Consider the following 13,831-nt stretch of genomic DNA (forward strand, 5'->3'; position numbering starts at 1 on the left):
CCTCATCCTGGTGGGCCTCATCTCGGTGGGCTTTGTCCTGCTGGGCCTCGACCTCATTTTCTTTTGCAGTGCTGGGGTGGGACAGGGCCTCTCCTGTGCCCTACCACTGAGCCACACTCCCAGCCCTGTCTTGCTTTTCTGTCGTCCATTCACCAGCAGCTAGATCACAGCCTTTGGTCCTGGCTTATGGGCTGCAGAGGCTACACTGGCCACTCCTTTCCTGTGAGAACAGGGCTTGCAGTCGAGCACTGTCTTGGCTTGAGCTTGTGGTCTTCCCTTCACTGCGTTTCCCTTTGGTCCATTAGAAGTCCCTGAGGGTTCTGGCTGATCCTCTTGGGTTGAGTCCCTTTCCCACAGGTCGGACGTTGACATTGTCCCTACTGACTGTGGCTGGTGACTCTGCAGTGTTGCCAGGTCTGGGTTGCTCTGTGGCCATTAAGTCTGGCAGGGGTCTTCAGGGGACCAATGCCCAGGCTTTCAGCTTTGCCCACTAGACGCCTTGGGGCCTCGGAGGAGAGTGGTTGAAAGGGGATCACTTTGTGGCTTCCTCTAGTCTCCTGGAAACCACTGCAGCAAGACTTGGATTTGGAGTCACTATTTCTAATATTTTTGAGGTCTTTTGCCATTTTGAGTTTTTGGATCTGGGTGAAGGTCGGGTTTTTCAATTAAGCACATCAGAGACATGGCCCCTGACTCTCAGGGAGAAGTGTCCCCTTCTGCTCCTCCAGCTACAGGTGCCCTCTGCAGAGAAGCCCAGGACTGGGCAGAGCAGATGGCCTCCCCCTCCCAGGACGCCTGCAGGTGAAGACAGGCATTGGGCCTCCTCCTCAGAGGTGGGGTCTCGCTGGTTTATTCTCTGCAGTGCTTTGTGCCACCTGCCTGCCATCCCAAGGGTGCCACACAAGTATCACATCCCCACAGGTGCCCCAGCCTATGACCTGTAGGTAGCAGCAGGCAACCAGGGGAGGCTTCAGCCTGAGCCCAGTCAGGAAGCCGTGGCTGAGCCTTGGGAACCTCCCACAGAGCAATCCATTTACCAGTGTGTGTGTGTGTGTGTGTGTGTGTGTGTGTGTGTGTGTGTGTGTGCGCGCGTTTTGCTGGGAATCAACCCAGGGCCTCCCACATGCTAGGAAAGTGCTCTACCACTGAGTCACACACCACCAGCCCCTTGAATTTAGAAAATTTTCTTGTAGTTGTGGATAGACAGAATGCCTGTTTATTTTTATGTGATGCTAAGGATCGAACTCAGTGCCTCACAGAGGCAAGCGCTCTGTTACTGAGCTACAGCCCCAGTTCCCTTTTTTACTAATTTATTTGAGATAGGGCCTCACTAAGTTGCTGAGGCTGGCCTCTGACTTGCCAGCCTCTGCCTTAGCCTCCCATGTTGCTGGAATGACAGGTGTGCACCACCATGTCTTGCAAAAGTTTTAAATTTTGACTTCTATTTTTTTTGCCTGTGTTTTTGGTGTCATATCCCAAAAAACAGCAGTCACACCCAACATCAAGCACACTTTTCCATGTTTTATTCTGGGTCTCACAGTTTTGTTTCAGATCCTTGACCCATTTTGAGTTAGTACAGTGTGAGGTGAGGGTCCAACACCATCGGTTCTGCACGTGGCTGTCCAGTCTTCCCAGCACCATTTGTGAGAAGATTGTACTTTCCCCACTAAGCGCTCTCACGTATGCTCTTCCATGTTCAAATCTTTTGCTCATTTTCTAATTTTTTTAAAATATAAATTCAACACATTTATTTACTTATTTTTTTAAAAAACTATTTCTATTTTTTTAAGAGAGAGAGAATTTTTTAATATTTATTTTCCATTTCTCGGCAGACACAACATCGTTGTTGGTATGTGGTGCTGAGGATCGAACCCCGGCCGCACGCATGCCAGGTGAGCGCGCTACCGCTTGAGCCACATCCCCAGCCCTATTTCTATTTTTTATTTTTAGTTATACATGACAGTAGCATTTTGATTCTTTCTAACGGGGGAGTTGACAGAGCTCTTCATGCAGCGTGGATATTAGCCCTAGGTTGGATATGTGCTTTGCAGATACTCTCTCTCTCTCTTCCATCATCCACTCCATCAACAGGGTCTTTCAAAGAACAACGTCTTTGATTTTGATTAAGTGATTTTTTATTGTTTTTTCCCCCTTTATGTATCATGCTTCTGGCGTCAAGTCTAAGACCTTTTGACCTGGTCCTACCCAAGACTGTCTCTCTGCAGGAATCATAGAAGTCAAAGTGCTCCTAGGAGGAGTCTCTTTCTTGGGCCTACTGATGTCTAATTTCTACAGCACCGTTTGCTGCTTTTGTACTGGTCCTAAGGTGTGTCCATCCATCCATCCATCCCCTATGTGACTGCAAGGCCCTCTCAATTGTTGTAACTGAATCCTGCTTTTGTTTTCCCTGCAGGGTTGGAGAGTGAGACCTGAGCCTCGCCCCTGCCAGGTGAGTGCTCTACCACTGAGCCCCAGCCACCCCCCAGTGAAGGACCTCAAGTTGAGGAGTCCTCCTCCCTTTCTCCCCGACCCCTTCCTCCTTCCATTCGGTATTTCTGCAGTGCCAGGGGTTGAACCTAAGGCCACACACATGCACAGCACTGATCTATGTCCCCTGCCCCCTTTTTTTTTTCCAAATTGCTTAGGCAATTCTAGTTTTCTCTGGTTCCTCTGCCTTCCCCCATGAATTTTAGAATATGCTCATCAAGAACTACCAAAGGAAATCTTGCTGGAATTTTATTAAATCTAAAGGTCAGTTCAGGGAGAATCATCCAATACACGAACCCAATGCGCCCCTCCGCTTGTCCAGCTCTTCCTTGGCTTCATCATTGGCAGTTGGTGCAGCTGTCAGCATAAATGTCCAATAGTATTTATACCCTAATATTTAACATCAAGCATTTGTAAATGGATTGTATTTTTTCAATTCTTAGTTGTAGATGGACACAGTACCTTTATTTTACTTATTTATCTTTATGTGCTGCTGAGGATCAGTGCCCCACGCGGGCTAGGAAATGTTCTGCCTGAGCCCAGCCCCGGCCCCAGTGGCATTGTGTTTTACGTTTTGTTTCCACCTGTTTGTGCTGATAGAGACTCTTCTTGACTAATGTTGGGGAACTTCCTGATGAGCCAACCCACTGTAAGAGGAAAACATCGTAGGTCAGGAACGCACAAAAGATACCCGATCTCCTGAGCACCCCAACCTGGCAGCACCCGCCTGACTCTGTGCCCTGGGATCGGTGGCTGGTTGGAAACAGTTCTGGGGGCCACTGCCCAGCATGGAGAGAACCCAGGGAAAGATCAAAGTTCAAAACTTGACATTTCTATAGAACATATATCACTTTCCCACCATTGTAAAGTTGAAAATCCTAAGTGGAACCACTGCTGAATGAGAACCATCTCCTATCGCATAATTGAATACATTTAAAAAAAACTTTAGTGCTGGGGACAGAACCCAGGACCTCACACATGCCAGGCAAGCACTCTGCCACTGAGCCTCAACCCCAGCCCTATACCATTTTTTTTAATTTTATTTTTTTTAGTTATTGATAGAACTTTATTTTTATTTATTATATGTGGTGCTGAGAATCCAAACCAGTGCCTCACACATGCTAGGGAGGCGCTCTACCACTGAGCCCCAGCCCCAGCCACATTTTTTTAAAATACATGAATCCACTGATGGACATCTAGGCTGGCTAAAAGCTTTTTATTGTTGTTGTTGTTCCAGGGATTGAACCCTGCAGTCCTTAGCCACTGAGCCACATCCCCAGTCCTTTTTTTTTTTCTTTCTTTCTTTCTTTGAGACAGGGTCTCATTTTGAGGCTGGCTTTGAACTTGCAATTCTCCTGACTCAGCTTCCCGAGTCGCTGGGATTACAGGCGTGGCCATGGCGCCCCGCTTTTTTTTTTTTAAGAGCAGAACTCTGATTCAACCCCAGCAGCAGGAGTCCTGGGTCTCCAGTCAGCCTCCACACCACCTCAGAGAGGACAGGGTGCCACGCTCCTGCTCTGCAGGCAGAGTTCAGATTCCCCTCTCGGCCTGCACCGGCCCTAGGAGCTCACTGTGCACAGCTGGTCTCCCAGGCCAAACCAGCCTTGCCGCAAAGAGCAGAGACGGAGGGGTGTCTTGTCACCACCCAGCTGTGTTGGAAGCCAGGCTCCTGTGTTTCCCAGACTGGGTTCAAAAGAAACTCGCAGCTAAGAAAAGCCTACAGAACAAACCAAAGAGCCCCAACTAAAGCTCTGACTCCAGCCAGAGGAAAGAGGAGAGAGAAGGCATGGTCTAGCAAAACAGAAAACAGACTGCCCCTCCAGCCAGCATCACGGGAACCCGTGACCCACGGACCTCTGCCATTACAGTTGAAAACACACAGACTGCCCGCACTCCCCTCTGTCCAGCCCCACGAGAGCCCCATGACGGCTATCAACACCAGGTATCACCCCTGGAAACAGTGAAAATGTCACACTTACATCACCTACTAATCAGCTCCTTTCCAGTTGTATGAAGTTGTCCTAAATTGTGGGTGTTTTTCCCCCTTTTGTTAAATCTTTTTGATTCTAAAACAGTCCCCCCTCATCTTTTTTTCTCCCCATAAAGATGTCATTTTTAAAGAACCAGGACAATTATCACAGAAAATGTCCCATATTTTTTATTCTTTTCTGTTTTTTTTTCTCTTCCCTGTATGTTGTCAAAATTGCAACAAACTAAGATTTTAAGCTGGGCATGGGGGTCCACATTCGTAATCCCAGTGGCTTTGAAGGATCATGAGTTTGAAATCAGCCTCAGCAAAGGCGAGGTGCTAAGTAACTCAGTGCAACCCTGTCTCTAGATAAATACAAAACAGGGATGGGGATGTGGCTTAGTGGTCAAGTGCTCCTGAGTTCAATCCCTGGTTAAAAAAAAAAAAAGCCCCCAACATTTTAGTGGCTTTATGATCTTAGAATCGTATGCAATACTCCACGAGATAGAATCAGAGTTCCAACAGGCTGCTGAGCAGAAGAGGTGGGTTCTACAGACAGAGAAGGGCAGTAAAAAGCAAAATAACTACCAACAAGATGAGTCAGGGCTGGAGATCATCGGAAGAGCACTTGCCTTGCACCTGTGAGGCACTGGGTTCCATTCTCAGCACTACACAAAGTAAATAAAATAAAGGTATTAAAAAAAGATAATTCTGATAAAAAAAAGATTAGTCATTTTGAATTTACTTTCTTGTAAGCTGCAGGTCTAGGGAGACAGAGTAATAGAAAATTTATTTCAGGGTTATTTCAGGGCAATCTTCCTAGGGGTTAAGAGCGGTGATGATTAAGGGCAGGAAGGACACTGGCTGGGAGCCATGGGCCCCCACATCCTGATTCCTCAGGAGGCAGATGAGAACTCAGTTCCAGGCTGATGATGGGGAACTTGAGTATAAATGACTCCATGATCCGTAGCCTGGTCTACTAGGGCCTGACGCAGGTGTCTTGTTGGAAACAAGGACCTGCTGTATTTCCGGTTGACATCATGGACTGGACGTCAGGGAGAACTTGGTTAGATGGCAATTGATTGTTCTTGACAAGAATGAATCACAGGTGGTGCCACTGCTCTTGACCCTGCGTCTCTCCATCAGAAAGTGACACAGAAGGAGTCTGAGCTATCCTGAATTCAACTAGAGGCTAGAGAATCGAGGGAGGAGAAAAGCTATCCACATTGTGACTGCACATCTTGACTCAAAAACCTTCCTGTTTACTTCCCCAATCCAGAAACAAGCACTTCTCTTCAGTGACTGTACAAACCCATGGCCCTTCCTGCTTCCAGCTGCCCTGGGACCCTCATCAGTGGCCAGCATAAGTTCAGAGTAAACAGCTCATCCTTTCCCTTCCAAACTGTCATCACCAACAGCTCCTGACTGTAGGTTTGGCAGACACTTAGATGCTACCTAGCTTGCGGCTGCTAATTGCAAGAATGTGTCAGAAGACCTGGTCCTTTCTAGCTAGTATCTAATTGTACTCGTCCTAGATTGGAGCCCCAATGCCAGGGTCCTAGTCACATTTGGCACTTGTCCTTTACTAAATGGGAAAAATAACAGTGAAAGCAGGAAAGAAACTTCGGTCATTATGGCCACATTAGGAAGACAAGGGGAACCATGTCCTCAGTCTTGTCCTTGGGGTACTGACAGGAGCCTCCCGACTACGGCAGTCTGGCTGACCACTGTCTGGGGATGAGAAGGTGGCTGTAGCAGGTGGGAGGAGCCAGGCAGTTTCTATTCATTACAAGATGTTTCTGGCCAGACCTGCTGCTCCTGAAATCCAAGCTGACTGGCTCAGCACAGAGGAGACAGAAGCAAAACAGAGGGAGAAATGTAAATTTCTTTCCACATTTTGCAGACTCAAGGGAAGAGTCCCATGTTTTCAGCAAAAGCAGCCTCAAAATTCTTGTTATGTAATGGCCGACTAAATCCTTTTAATTTGGAGACCCCTCTATCTAAAGAGTTCTAATAGTTTTTCCCTTTAAATTTATCATGTAGAGAACACTTTGATGCAGTAAGAATATTGTGTTCTACAACAACTTGGAATTCCTTGGCCACCTTCATGCCAATCAATTCATGGGAGGTTGTAAAATGGTACAAAAATCCCAAAACCAAAGGCGAGCCTCTCAGCTCTGCAGCGCAGGTCCTCCCCACCTGCCGACTTCTCATCGCTCCACCACCTTCCCTTCATTTCTGTTTGAAGACTTGACCTTGGGTAGAGCTGTCAGCAGCAGGGGTCCGAGGAGGGCTGGAGAGGGAACTCAGCTTGGGGCAAGTGAGGTCCTGGACAAAGTGCACAGAAGTGGGCTTACGGACACTCAGCAGAGGCAGAGACCACCTGAGGAGGGCAGGCGATGTGCGCTGAGGGACAAGGGGCCTGGCGACAGAGTGCGGTGCCCTGGTCTGGTAATCGCCCAGGGTCCTGAGGCCTGATGTGTCCTCAGGTTCCTCGGGCTCACGTGGTCTTCCAGACCTGATCAGCAGGCAATGCTTTAAAGCCCCTGGACAACAGGGTTCTTAAGCCAGTGTCCTGCCATTGCTTCATCTGTTCATGGCACAGGCTGACCAACGGTGCACAAGGTGACTTTCACAAGTGGGTGAACTTCCAGGGACTCCACATTTACAGATTTCCCAGAAGTATGGGCGTGAGAGGCCTGGAGGAAGGGGGTACATTAGCTCGAGGCTTTCAGGGTCCCGTGTCTCTCTGCCCTTTGTCTCCTTTCTTTTGCATTTCTTTTATCCTGTCTCAAAACTTCCAAAATGTCAACTGAAATAGCAGATATTCCTGTCTCATTCTAAGTTTTAGCTGGAAAACTTCTCTAATGTTCCATTTTTAAGGATGATAAAGGTTGACTATAGCTCAAAAAGGACACCTTTGTCACCTGAAAACGTCAGAAATAATGTATGTCTTCCTAATACCGAGCCAAAGTTGACCTATATGGAAGAGGGATGGACTGTAAACGTCCATGGAGAAGGACTTCTTTATCGAAGGCTCTTCCAGTCACGACAGCTACAGGACATGACACACCACACTTCCCCATGGAGAGTGGAAACCCTGGCGCCATGGTGCCGACTCCAGACAACCCACACCTCCTGCACACGGCTGAGTCCCACCTGCAGAGCTGGACCATGGGGACTCTCCAGCTACTTTAATGAGCTGCGAGAAACCCAAGTAGATCAGCTTGTGTGGGAGGCTGATTTGCATATTTTGTTTAACGATCATCATGTACAACCCTGTCAACTGTATTTCCTGGAGAATTAAGACTCCGTACACCTGGATTAGCACCTAGAAAGTACATACGAAACAAAAAGGAAAAAGGGGAAAGCGTTCCACCAAAACCTGTGGGCCACGTTACTCAGGGAGATTCTCACCAGCACAGATGGACGTGTTACCATCCCTGAGAGCTGGTGACTAGGACGCTTGATTGCTTCGTGTCTTCGGTGCACTTGAGGACAGGAACTGTGTCAAGTGGGACAGGTTCTATATGTACAGTTAAAGGGTGAAGAGTTCACATTCACCCTGTTTTATTCCTGAATTACCAGCCTGCAGACCTGCAGTGAGCTCTCAGAGGCACTGGGAGAGCAGGAGCCTTACCTGACTGCTTGTGGGGGATGCTGTTCAGGATGGTGCCCTGGGACCACTCACCATCTCACAAGCACCCTGACACCTACAGATATCACTGGTCAGGGACGAAGGCATTGTAGGCAGCCAGTGCCCCATGGCGAGGACCACCAGGTGGCTTCCCCTGCTCACAAGAGGCCTGTGGTTCTCAATGGGATCAGTGGTCAGTTTTCCACTGCCCTGAGGGACTGCTGCTGCTAGTGGGCACGGAGGGCCGGAGCGCTGCTGAACACCCCCAAAGCATAGGCAGCCCTAGGCCACATTTTCAGGTCAGGGCCAGTCAGCACTGCAGAGAGCCCTTCTAAAGGAGGCAGAGGGGCACCATCACCCCGTGCAGCCCTGCTGAGGGCTCCCCCCAGCTCTCATCACATCCACCTCCCCTGGCACACCCTGACCAGGACCAGCCAGACTTGCTGGCTGAACAGGGGCAGGTGCCAGCAGGGCCAGCTCATGTCTAACCATCTAGACAACCAGCAAGTGGCCGTGACTCAGGACAACTGGTGTCACCTCAGGTGTCCCAGCCTCGGCTACACTGACCTCATTGTCTAAGATGAGGTCCACAGTGCAAGGGGCACACAGAAAGGCTCCTGGGTTCCTCTGGGTGGGCAAACCAAATAAGATGGTGCTAAAGACAAACACCCCACAGAGTTCATTTGAAACTAAATTAAAAAAAACACATGAAATGCCACGTGCAGCAGACACCCATTCTTTTTTTTATACATATTTACAATTTTACATATTTACTTATCAACATTTCTTCTGCCTTTACAATTACAAACTCCTTCAAACCGTGGGACAGTGGTAACAGAGGACTCTCTTAAACACAACTTGACAGCATTTGCTTGTTTCACCCTTTAGAAGGCAATTACTCCCCAAAAACAGACCATAGCGAACTGAGGAGGAGGCCCGCAGAAAATCATGGAGGAAAAGAAGGTGTAGGCAAAGTTTCCACACAAGCCTTAAATGAATCTGTTTCAATAACTCAAATAAATAGTACTTTATTATTAACTAAGCTTCTCCTACCCGGAAAAACAAAACAAAACAAACAAACCACCCCCACAAACTGTACCTTAAAAATGCTCTGGCATCTATAAGCAATGGAGTCGAACTCCAGACCCCGCTTGCAGGCTGCAGGCCTAGAGCAACACTCCCACGTCAGGTCCTCATCCAGCATAAACCTGAGGCTGCAATGGTGGGGGGAGTTTGTCATTTTCAACATTTTCAGAGTCAATAGCTGCTAATGGTTGACTTTGGGGCTTAATTTCCAGTGGATATTTCTCCACAATGTCTTGAACTTCTTTTGCAATTCCATCTGTCCAATCTATTAAGTCTTTTTCAAGTTTCTTGGCTTCATTCATGATTCTTTCCTGTCTTTCATTCAACTGAGACAGAAGATCCAAGTTCTTATACATCTGCTTCACACCTAAGCAGGCATCAGGAGACCAGCCCTCGGGCTCTTGCTTCCTGGGAGAGGTCTGGCCGGACATGTAGCGATCAAAATCCTCCTGACTCAGATTCAAAGACTGGGCATCTAATTTCTCAATGAAAGCCACAGCACAGCACTGTAGGAAGAGGAGGACGGTATTACAGTCAGATTAGACAAGCTGTAAGTATTCAAACAGATTTTTAAAACCTTGTCAGAGAGAAGTTAAAATGGAAGCAAAAGTAAACACACAGATGAGTGAACCTCCATGTATGTCAGCTTCAAAAACCAACAACCATATTTCCTTCATTCTCCCAGGAGGTCCAGGCCTGTGTGCAGCTCGCAGGGATCCACCAGCCACTCCCTACAGAGCTCTGGCCAGGCAGGGGCAGCTGGTGCCTGTGGATCCTGGAAATCCTGATGCACATAGACCTCTGGTCCTTGGAGAGGTATTAACATCAGTGGTCAGCTGTCACCTCTGTCCCTGAACAGCAGTGTTGTGTGACCCTGGGGGAGTTGCTGGCGCTCTAACATTCCTGGCTCTGCAAGGGGGAGCAACTGGGCAGCCACGGCCAGCACAGAAGGCCCAGTTAGGAGAGGCCTGCTGCTTTCTCATACTGACTAAAATTTTCTACAAGGGACATATACTAGATGCATATTTTTTAAAAAGCTATTTTCAACACAATTATAATGTGCCAATAAAAAGAAGTAGGGAAAAAGCTATTTTCACAAGAAAAGTATGTACAACAAAACAGAGAGAAACAGATGACTCTCAGAACATCTTCTGAGAAACCCACCACCTACACTACTGCTCAGAGCAAGTAGAGCAAGTCACCCCTCTAAGGAGCATGTGTCGCCCTCACAACTGACTTCTGTGTGGCCACTCCCCTACTGCCCGGGGAGGGAACCCAAGGAGATCCTGACACTCCTGGAGTGTGAATCGACACAGGGCGGGAAAAAAAAGGCCATTGAAGAGAAAGAGTCTCAGCTCTCAGCAAATAGTGTGAGCCCAAGACAGGCAGAGCTCTGTGACCAGGCAAGACAGCACAGGAGACAGTGGAGGACAGACGCCAGGGAGGAACTCAAGGGGGAAACACCAAGGCCACACAGGGACAAGGGGAAGTGGGTGGTAGGAGCCAAAGGACAAAACCAACTCCAGACAAAGGTGGCATCAGGGTGCCGGGGGAAGCAGAACAGGCCGAGTGACCCCCATCGCTTCCTGGGGCTTGCTCTGGTGCGCTACAGGCACACACAGGAACAGGGTCACCCGACACAGTCACACACGCATGGGACAGAATTCACTCCACTCAGTCCTCAGTGCTTCCCCTTTCCCTCTTCTCTACTGGTTTTCCTTCTGTTTATTTACAGTTTTTGTTTAAAATTAGTACTTTATAGATACACATAAGGGTAGAATTCATGTATGTACACAGTATAATTTGGTGAATTTCATTCTACTGTTTCAAGTGTTTTAAAAATGGATTATAGGAGCCAGGTGCAGTGGTACACACCTGTAATTCCAGTGGCTTGGGAGGCTGAGGCAGGAGGATTATGAGTTCAAAGCCAGCCTCAGCAATGCCGAGGTGCTAAAGAACTCTATCTTTAGAGACCCTGTCTCTAAAGATAGGACTGGGCATGTGGTTCAGTGGTGAATTCAATTCATGGTACCAAAAAAAAAAAAAGGGATACAGGGATAGGGATTCAGCTCAATTGGTGGCCTGCCTGCCTTGCATGCACAAGGCCCTGGGTTCAATCCTCAGCAACACACACACACACACACACACACACACACACACACACACACACACAGTCTCCTTCCTTCAAAAAATAAATAAATAAATAAAAAGATTACTGTTGAAGACTGGACTCTCTCAGGGTGGAAACAGCCCAGTGTAGTGACTCCCAGCCCACCCAGGACCTTGGTGATGCCTATAGAGGTGGGGCTGTGCCCTCTATTTGCAGTAGAGTCACACACTCTGGGTCACAAGGGCTCTGTGACACAAAGTGAGCACCCTAGCCATGCCTACTCCTCCCTTGTTGCCAAGGACCGGCCATAGGCCTGTGAGTGACCCGCACGGCCTTGGAGCACCCCCTTCTCCCTCTCCTGCACAACACTGAACGCAGCCCTCCCTCACCAGGTTGGTGAAATAGTAGCCATCCTCCCCGGTCATCAGCCGACTAGGGTTGCAGAAGCGGGTGATGTACTGGATGTTGGACTGCAGGCGTGGGGGGTTACCCTTCAGCACGATGTAGATGAGCGTGGGCAAGAAGTCATCTGCAGAAGCAGGCTCCCTCTTGGTGACCTTGATGGCGTTGAAGATGTGCTTGCTGCACCTGGTGATGCAGGCCAACTTATCCCGAGGCACACGCTTCGAATCCATTTCAATGATGTCTACAGGGCAGAGAGACAGTGCTACCCATGGGAAAACAGTCACGCCCAAGAAGCAAGAGGGTAACTGTCCTTATCTGTCAGGTTATACAGGTGTTCTCACTGACTCCTACCCCAGTGGTCACCTAGCATGAAAAACCCAGAGCCCAAGAGTGCAACAGGACAGGGCTGGGTGGGGCTCAGTGGTGGAGCGCTTGCCTGGCACATGTAAGGCACTGTGTTGCACCCTCAGCGCATGAATGTGACTGGGTTCGCCCACAGAGCAGGCGCCCCACCAGGCAGCACAAGTGCTTCCACAGGCTTCGCCTGGAGCTCAGAGCCCACAGGGTGAGGAACAGAGAGAGGTCTGAGAGACTGCACACGGGAGCTGGGACTGGGGCTCAGTGCTTGCCTGGCACAGGAGAGGTACTGGGTTCCACTCTCAGCACCACATAAAGATAAATAAAGGCACTGTGTCCACTATAACTAAAATACACATATGATACATAAACAAATAAAAAAGAGAGAGAAGCTACACAACGTGCCCTCATCTACCGCTGGCTTCTAGTCACAGCGGGAGACTGGGAGGAAGATGGTTTAAAGAAGCCTCCCCACTGCCTGTTTCTCTGTGCGTCTCAGACTCTGTCTCAAAGTCTCAAGGTGCCCACTTTGTGCTAAAGCTGACTTGTAAGCACAGTAGTGACTCCTAGGGGGAAGGAGGAAACTGGTCACAGGGACAACATAGCTGGACAGTGGGGACTCTACCCAGGGGTTCCACAGCAGAGGGGCAGCCACAGCTCACAAGCACTTAGGAAATGACCCTGATGGGATCATTGCATGTGTGGCCATACGACAAACCCCACAGACGTGTACAGTTAACATGTTAAAAATAAAGTAAAAAGCAACGTGGCATGGGGCTGGAGCTGGGGCTCAGTGGCTGAGTGCTCGCCTCACATGCTTCATGAGCCACTGGGTTCCATCCTCACCACCACATATAAAAATAAATAAATAAATAAAACAAAGATATTGTGCCCATCTTCTAAAGCAACATGGCTACCACACCAAGCCCCTCATGTGGCTCTCAGAATGCAGTCCGCTCAGGCCCAGTCTAGCCAGTCCCCATGGCTGGGATCTCCATCAGCTAAGGTGTCCACAGAAGCTGCAGGACACTGACAACCCACTTGCGGGCAGAAGGGATGAAGCAGGGGTATAAATTTACCTCAAAATAATTCTTCATTTCTCTCAGAAAACTACTTCACTGCCTGTGACTACCACCAAATCCAACGAAGGGGTTCTTTTTGCAATTCTAGGGACTGACCCCACTGAGCCATATTCCCTGATTCTTTTATTTATTTTTTTTGTTTTGGGACAAGCATCTCTCTAAGTTGCTTAGGCTGGCCTTGAACTTGCAATCCTCCCGCCTCAGCCTCCTGAATTTCAATGATCACTGAGGTGAGCCACATGCCCCACACTAATGGGCTCTTAGAAGTGTACAAGAACAGGACAGCTGGGCAGGGTGGCTCACGCCTGCGATCCAGGGACTCAGGAGGCAGGAGGGTCCCAAGGTTCAGGCCAGCCTTGGCAACCTATTAAGAACCTGAGCAGGGCTGGGGATGTGGCTCAAGCGGTAGCGCGCTCGCCTGGCATGTGTGCGGCCCGGGTTCGATCCTCAGCACCACATACAAAGATGTTGTGTCCGCCGAAAACTAAAAAATAAATGTTAAAATTCTCTCTCTTTAAAAAAAAAAAGAACCTGAGCAACGTAGTGAGACCCTGTCTCTAACGGAATCTAACAGAATCGTGTTATATACACACATAAAAGCTCCAAAGGAAATACCACTTTTATGTACATGTAAAGTACCAATAAAAAAATGGGTAAATGAAGGTGTGAAAGGAAGATCAAAAATAGGGGGAGAGAGG

At 48.6% G+C, this 13,831-nt stretch overlaps 1 protein-coding gene across 3 annotated transcripts in view; it reads right to left on the minus strand.

Annotated features, from left to right (window-relative positions):
• Positions 1-8,813: 8,813 nt before the first annotated feature.
• Positions 8,814-13,831, minus strand: part of Rabgef1 (RAB guanine nucleotide exchange factor 1) — a 60,568-nt gene continuing 55,550 nt past the window's right edge. For all 3 annotated transcript variants that reach the window (XM_078023967.1, XM_078023968.1, XM_005328547.5), the window contains 2 exons: positions 11,679-11,935; positions 8,814-9,685 (listed from right to left, as the gene is read on the minus strand). In XM_078023967.1, coding sequence (XP_077880093.1) covers positions 9,287-9,685; positions 11,679-11,935 — 656 coding nt within the window. In that variant the 3' untranslated portion in view covers positions 8,814-9,286. The remainder of the gene's footprint in view (positions 9,686-11,678; positions 11,936-13,831) is intronic.

This window comes from Ictidomys tridecemlineatus, chromosome 10, assembly GCF_052094955.1.
Source record: "Ictidomys tridecemlineatus isolate mIctTri1 chromosome 10, mIctTri1.hap1, whole genome shotgun sequence".
NCBI lineage: Eukaryota > Metazoa > Chordata > Mammalia > Rodentia > Sciuridae > Ictidomys > Ictidomys tridecemlineatus.